We start from the raw sequence: 7,226 nt of genomic DNA on the forward strand, positions 1-7,226 counted from the left end.
AGCTGTTTGATGTTTAGCAGCCAGTGGTTATGATGATTTCATTTTCATGCCGCTTTAGCCCATCTCACACAAAACACACGGCTTACACGGTTGGCCACTGAACCAACCGTATGTTATCCGAGTTACACTCGGGTCATTCGTGTGTATCCGTGTAAGCCGTGTATGATTTTTAAAACTTTTAAAAAACTAACAGGGATGTCATGTCCGTGTATGATCGTATTAGCAACCGTTTAAGACCGTAAAGAGGCCGTGTGAGACAGTATGAGACCTGTACATATATGTTGGCCTATATTTCGATGTATTCTCCACCACTTTTCTGGCACGGGACAGTCTGTAATTAAATATGCGTTCATCGTGGCCAAGGTCCATCCTTGAGTGTGGCTTCATTATCCAGGTCATCAATGGAAATGCATTGTCTCTAAGGAAGAAGTAGAGCGGGTTTTCGTTCAGGCCTGGCAGCGGCTCTGGATCAGGGAAGCCTAGTTCACCAACTTCCACCAACTCCTTCAATTCAGAGTCGTTGAACACTTGACAATCGAATACTGAACCATACACCACTGATGCCCATAAGAACTTGTAGTCGGCATCTGTCAATGCCAGAATAATCATGGAGAAAAAGCGCTTTTAGTTGTGGTAGAGTGATCCAGACTGGTCCCGGGCACCACAAGCATGGGAGAAATTCTACTTGGTGTTGAACCTGTCATCCCTCTATTTATCTGGCTCAGTAAGTGGTGTCTTAACTTCGGTTTTAATGTGTCGACTTTTGCCTCCAGGACGGTCGGTATGAATTTGGAGATTGTATTGTCTGCCACACGTAAACTGTACATCAACTGTCTGAATGTAGCATCATTGGTTATGTATTTGAGTGTCATTGCAAGCTTGAGTTCAGGCTCCAATTGCTCTCTGAAAATATATAATAGTGAATTAATATTTATCAGCGACATTTCTTTCAAAATTCTCACATATATATTAATACATATTACTACTATCGATCATTGAGATTAGTATTAATAATTTCTGCAATTTATACTTTGCAATCGATTATTTTTCCCTGGAAAAAAGATATTATTGTAAACATCCAATTGGTTGTCCTCTTAGATATTTTTGGCCCATTGCCTTTCACCAACTCCCCAAACAAGTCGGCATCAACACAGAGGAAGTTTTTGTAACACATAGGGTCCTTTCTGGTTAGTTCTTGTAGCAGAGTCTCATATCGACCAAACATGGTCCTGTTGAGCCATTCTCTTGTCCAAATTTGCCTCCTTCTTCTATGCCTTATGTTGGCTTGATTTTGTCTCTCCTCACGCCTTCTGGCCAAAAGCCAAAATAATCTCAATATTAGTGTAATCATTATTTCTAGAGTCCTTATTCTGTTGTTCGTTGCATCTGCCATTGTTTTTATTTTTCGTTGAGAATTCGAAAATTTATGAAGCCAAGCCATCAAAATGGGTCAATTTTTTTTCAAAACATACACGAATGTGTGATAATTCGAGCATAACTCGAACAAAAGTCGGCGATATTCACAAATGTGTGTAAATTGAGCGTAACTCGAACAAAAGTCGGCGAGATCCTATGTTAACCCTGTGAAAGTCGAGTGAATCGAGTAAAAGTCGTGATTAATCGTACCAGACCGTATAAGACCGTGCTTGGAACCGTAAAACATTCATTTGTATTTATATGCAAGTCGTGTTCAAACCTTGCTTAACCGAGTATGTCCGTGCTAAATTCGTACATGCTCGTGCTACATTCGAGTCTAACTTGTACCAACTAATCCACAGGCACGGTAAAAGTCCAATACTCGTACCAGTCAATCCGTGCATAACCGACTATACCGTATAAGAACCGAGTGTCCAAGCGTGTTTTGTGTGAGACGGGCTTTAATTAAAGTCTGCACTATTTGCAAAGACAGTATGTACAGATTTTGAAATGATGTATGGTCTAGTCCAAATTGAAAGATATACAAGTCTGTTTAAGAAAATAATCGAAAAAAAGGTAAAAGATTAAGTTAAATTAAAAAGGAACTAGCAGCATAAAATGTAAGGCAATATAAAAATGCCCCAAGATCAACTGATATGTCAATATTTGAAATTTCATTTTCTGTTTGAATTAAACTAACATTCGTCATCTGGCAGATCATAGAGCAAAAAGGGAGATTTCAGAGTCATATCTTATGGAAACAAATGAATCATGTATAAAATACATGGAATTGAGACCTTGAAGATCGCAAAACATGACAAAATTGAAAATGCCGCAAACTCCGGTTCATTGAGCTCGGCAGTGTAAAATGCACTCAACCGTCCTAACCGCCTGAAACCGGCTTAAGCAGAACCTAACTTTTAACAATGCACATGAACCTATTTAAATTTAAGACTTCAGAAACAAATGTGTTTTATACGGCGCTATATATAAATGTATTTACCCAGAGACGAATAGTGTTCAAAATAATGAATAAACCATAGGTTAGGACCAAGTAAGCGGCCGGCCCTTTCCCATAGATTAGTACCCAAATGCCCCCAAAAAAGTGTTAAGGTATTTCAGGAGGTCTTTAAACTTTTCTTTCATTCCTAATTTGAAAACATTTAATGACTTTGATTCGTAAACTTCAGAGTCTAAATATTGTATTGTAAAGTTCGGATAAATTAATGTATGGTTCGGTGCGTTTAGCAATATTTTATATTCGTGTGACTGCTATAATTGTTTCTTACTGATCAAATAATTAGATCTGAAACTGACAATGGGAATATATTTTCTAGAAAAGTGGAAAACTTGTTTTAAGCGTTGTATACTTTTATCAAATATCTGAAAACAAGACCCATGCAAAGCCTAAACATATCAAATTTGAATTTCTTTCACAGATCAGCTAGGGTACGTACATGTAAAAGGAATTTCAGAAATATACTCACATAATAGTAAATTATTACTAGAATCTTTAAATACTTTTACTTTTCTAAGAATATTAGTACATTTTTCTCTAGTTTTATTTTCTTGAAATATTTTGGCTTCCCTGGAGGCATGTGGCTTTAAATTGACTGGACCTAATGACTATTGTTTATCCTTTATACGTAACGTTGGCACAAGCCTTTTCCAATTGATGACTCAAAACATGAACCTAAATATGTTGACGCGCTTTAACTGTTTCAACTTCTGTTTCGTTTCCAATATGGGTAAAATGACAAAATGAAATCCGATGTTTAGATAATTGTTCATATTTTTCTAACTGCTACATTTTAAAAACAATTACATGAACCATATTCACGTCCGCTTCTTGTAACTAACAAATACTGTTGTCATATTCGGTAACCGATTCGAAACCGTACTCGAAACCTCTTAATTACAATATACGAGGGAGATGAATTAATATTGAGGACATATTCTCCTTGACATTCTTATGAGGTCACTTAAAAGTGCAGATCTAAATATGTTTCGGGCTTGTTTTGTTTTCACCCAGCCCTTGGATTTACGACAGTGGTTAATTGCGGTCTTGCATACTCGTACATGCCAAATTTTGTGTAATGGTTTTGCTCCTTTTTTTTAATTCGGAACGCTCCCAATCTGATTAAGATCAGCTCTAAAAAAACTCGCAGCTTTTAGATCTGACCGTTACCAAATACGACGTCATTTCTGGTGACCTTTCACAAAGCCAACCAACGGTAAGCCTTTATACTTTAGAAAGCGATGCGGTTTCTCATTTTAACCCTGGGATAACCAATTTTCACGATTTCGAGAACAAACATGGCGTTTTCCACATAGCCGACAGGTAAAGTGGCAAAACAATATTGCCCATTAAAAATTGACTCTAGTCAAAGTTAATTTGTTAAAAAATACTTCAAACATTTTTTTCTTAAGAACATCAACAATTTGTTTAACTTCCACCGTTAACGGTATTTTGATACTTCTTCTAATGTATATCTGTAAGAATCGGTTTGATTGAATGGCTAAAAAAAGCTTTCTCGGGAAATCCGAATTATAAAGAAGGCGAAACATGTACGGTCGTCATCAGATATACATAAAAGAAATAAGTAGATCTGAATTTTAGTAAAATTGGAACAGTCCATATCGAGTCTGAGGGATATCATCAAAATACAAAACTAATGCTGCCATCATTTCAAATTCTTTGGATGTGCAGGCTGGCCTGGCGCTACACCGATGACAAAGACTAATCTCTTTGTTTCAAGCAGGTAAAAAGTTGAGTAGCATTCAAAATGCCAAATATAATATTATAGACATTCGCCAATAAGGCAAGGGTTAAAAGGACAAAAATATAGAAGGTGAATGCAAATACGTTTTATTACAAGGATATATAAAACAAATATGCAACAGGTAACTTTTGTCAGTCGATCCAGTCCTTTGGAAACACCATCCGAAGTCAAATATTTTGAGATCAGTTTAGTATTTCTTTCCATCTGTAAAAAAAAACAGCAAAATATTTCATATTCTAGATATTTCTTGTTCACATGTAATCACAAAGCAAAATTGAGCGGTTAGACGCAAGAAATTACAACATTCAGAAAAATATGTATTTTAGTAAGGAAATAGACAGCTTTGTTCGCAGTGAAATATAAATGATAAAATATAAAACTTTTCAACGATAAACCATAGCATTAGTATTTCAAAAAGCAAGAAATGTTATATCTACATGTATTTCCATTTTAAACATGCTTATAAGAAGAGAACTGATAATTAAGTAAAATTTTGAACTATATTTAAGGACTAATTTGGATTCACTTGGTTCATTGACATAAACTCTAACACCATATTATGGTGATAAAACAATAGAGGATTGTTAACTTTGTAAACGATAGAAACTTACATCGATAACCATATCCGCCGCCGTAGCCGCCTCTATATCCGCAGTTTTTGCCCCAACATGGGTAACCTTTTCCCCATCTGTATCCACCTCCATATCCGCCTCCATATCCTCCTCCGTATCCACCACCATAACCACCACCGTATCCACACTTTTTACCCCAGCAGGGTCTTCCTTTTCCCCATCTTCCATAGCCACCGTATCCGCCGCCATATCCGCCACCATATCCGCCGCCATATCCGCCACCATATCCGCCGCCGTATCCGCCGCCGTAACCGCCACCGTAACCGCCACCATAGCCGCCAATGTATCCGCCGCCATATCCACCGCCATAATATCCGCAGTTTTTACCATAGCATGGGTAGCCCTTTCCCCATCTACCATAACCACCGCCGTATCCACCGCCATATCCGCCCCCGTAGCCGCCACGAAATCCTACTACTATTCCGCCCCCATAACCTCCGTAACCACCGCCATATCCACCGCCATAACCATATCCACCTCCGTATTTGCAATTTTTACCCCAGCACCGGTTTTTCCAGTTCCAGGCGGTACAAGCCCCGATCAAGATTGCAAGTACAATAAGGGTTTTCATGATTACTGAAAATAAAAAAAAATATTTATGTCTTTTATGCAATTTATTACTCTGATTTTTTATTTGAATATCGTTATTTTTCAATGTAGTGAGGAAAAAAAGAAGAGGAAAAAGTATATAAAGGAAAGAGAAGAAAAGACAAAGACAGGAACATGTAATAAGAAATAACAGAAAAGAGAAGAGAAGACAACAAACGACAACAGAAACAAAAGAAGGAAAATAGAAAAGTAGAAAAGAGAAGAGAACAGAACAGAAAGGAAAAAAGGAGAATAAAAAGTAGAGAACAACAAAAATGAGAAGAAAAAAGAGAGGATGAAATAGAAGAGTGAAGAGAAGAGGAAACAATGGAAGAGAAGTGAAGAAAAGAGAAGAGAGAAAAGGAGAGACGAGAAGAATTCTTCCATGTTTCTGATTCCTACAACTATTATGAACTATCAACTACCTTTATGTGTTATAATGTTATGATACTTGAGTTCATGACCAGACTGAACTGTTTGTTTGGGGTTTTTTACGCCACTTTTAACATATTTTGGGCGTTACTCGAGGGTCGGTCCATGTAAGTGGTTACCAATTTCACTGTGACCGACTACAACTAATTTAGCATGATCCTGGAATCAATGGTGAGAGAAAAAAAATCTAAAAGACTCAATGTTCGAGATCACTTGTAACGAAAAAATTTCGCTTCGCCTGAGGAACTAACAACCAATCGTTGGATTATAAATCCGGGGCTCGTCCTCTTGAGGTATATTGCCGAACAAACAAAATGTAACTGCTTATAATTTGTATCGTTAAATGAAAATTGAATATCAAATACGTAATTTTTCATCGAAATCATCAAACTAATATGCTCGAAATATAGTAAAAAGTTAAAACAACAACCTGTATTGTCACATTGCTGTTATACTTGTAGTCATACCTCTAATGCTTTAACAAAAACTGTAATTTTGTGCATATTTATACGGCATACATGAGAAAAAGAGAATAAAAATAGTCCCAATTTAATAATTGGACTTTATTGTGCGATAAATGTAATCGGAAAGTTAGAAATGGCATTGTTCCAATCTAAATACTCAAGATTTTCATCTTGATACAAAAAAGGAATCAATACAAAATCCAAAAAGTCAACAATAAAAATTGTACTCACACTTGTGGCTGAGATTTCTTTTCTACATCTGGAGACAAGGAGATTCTGTGGCCTTTTTATAGGTAGAAAAAAATGGATGGATGGCTCATTAATAAAAGATTATGTAAAATTAAGTGACACAGATGTATTGGCTTTTCAACTTCTAAAACTTGAAGCACGTGGACAGTTTTATTTGATGCGTATGATAAATCATGTTTTCCAAACTTTGTAATTAGATGGTCATAGTGAACTTTCTGAACTAAAAGGAATAAATTACTATAAATAAATTATATAATGATTACCTTGTGATTTGTTTCCTTATCAAAGGCTGAAAAGTACCTTTTAGTGTTGGAAAACCCATTTTGCACAAAATGCACTGTCTAGTATATCAAACAATGAAGTGACGTGAAAGACTCTACCTTCGGAACAAATTGATAATAACAGTTATAACATAATTGCACCTTTTAAGCAATTATAACCCTAAAAAGATATTTGTTTAAAATGTTTTGGATCCGTCAAAAAGAAATATTACGTTGACAACTTGCTTCGTCATATATCTCCTCAAATTAAATTTCCGTAATTGATTACCGTATATGAATAGCACTATTCATATGAATTTAACAGCAATTATTTTGTTACGTCGTGTGTCATAAAAATGTTTTGTGATAAAATAAAACCTGTATGATTACAGCTAAAGGTTA

General features: G+C 36.1%; 2 protein-coding genes across 3 annotated transcripts; both read right to left on the reverse strand.

Moving 5' to 3' along the window:
- Window positions 1–219: 219 nt before the first annotated feature.
- Window positions 220–609, reverse strand: LOC132714618 (uncharacterized). The gene has a single exon (XM_060697511.1). The coding sequence runs from the start codon at window positions 607–609 to the stop codon at window positions 220–222; it is 390 nt and encodes a 129-aa protein (XP_060553494.1).
- Window positions 610–4,268: 3,659 nt separating this feature from the next.
- Window positions 4,269–6,883, reverse strand: LOC132714624 (keratin-associated protein 21-1-like). 2 transcript variants are annotated; one of them, XM_060697518.1, is made up of 3 exons: window positions 6,828–6,883; window positions 4,811–5,407; window positions 4,269–4,403 (listed from the first exon to the last, which is right to left on the reverse strand). In XM_060697518.1, the coding sequence occupies exons 2-3, from the start codon at window positions 5,400–5,402 to the stop codon at window positions 4,387–4,389; spliced, it is 609 nt and encodes a 202-aa protein (XP_060553501.1). In that variant the 5' UTR covers window positions 5,403–5,407; window positions 6,828–6,883; the 3' UTR covers window positions 4,269–4,386. The 2 variants fall into 2 exon arrangements, with proteins under 2 accessions (XP_060553501.1, XP_060553500.1); XM_060697517.1 differs by lacking the exon at window positions 6,828–6,883 and adding an exon at window positions 6,547–6,660.
- Between the last annotated feature and the right edge of the window lie 343 nt (window positions 6,884–7,226).

The sequence above is a fragment of the Ruditapes philippinarum genome, unplaced genomic scaffold (genome assembly GCF_026571515.1).
Source record: "Ruditapes philippinarum isolate M1 unplaced genomic scaffold, ASM2657151v2 ctg888_1_1_1_1, whole genome shotgun sequence".
NCBI lineage: Eukaryota > Metazoa > Mollusca > Bivalvia > Venerida > Veneridae > Ruditapes > Ruditapes philippinarum.

Bases quoted from the DNA above. Each gene is read 5' to 3' on its own strand.
- LOC132714618 (XM_060697511.1), bottom strand. From the start codon at position 609: ATGATTATTCTGGCATTGACAGATGCCGACTACAAGTTCTTATGGGCA.
- LOC132714624 (XM_060697518.1), bottom strand. From the start codon at position 5,402: ATGAAAACCCTTATTGTACTTGCAATCTTGATCGGGGCTTGTACCGCC.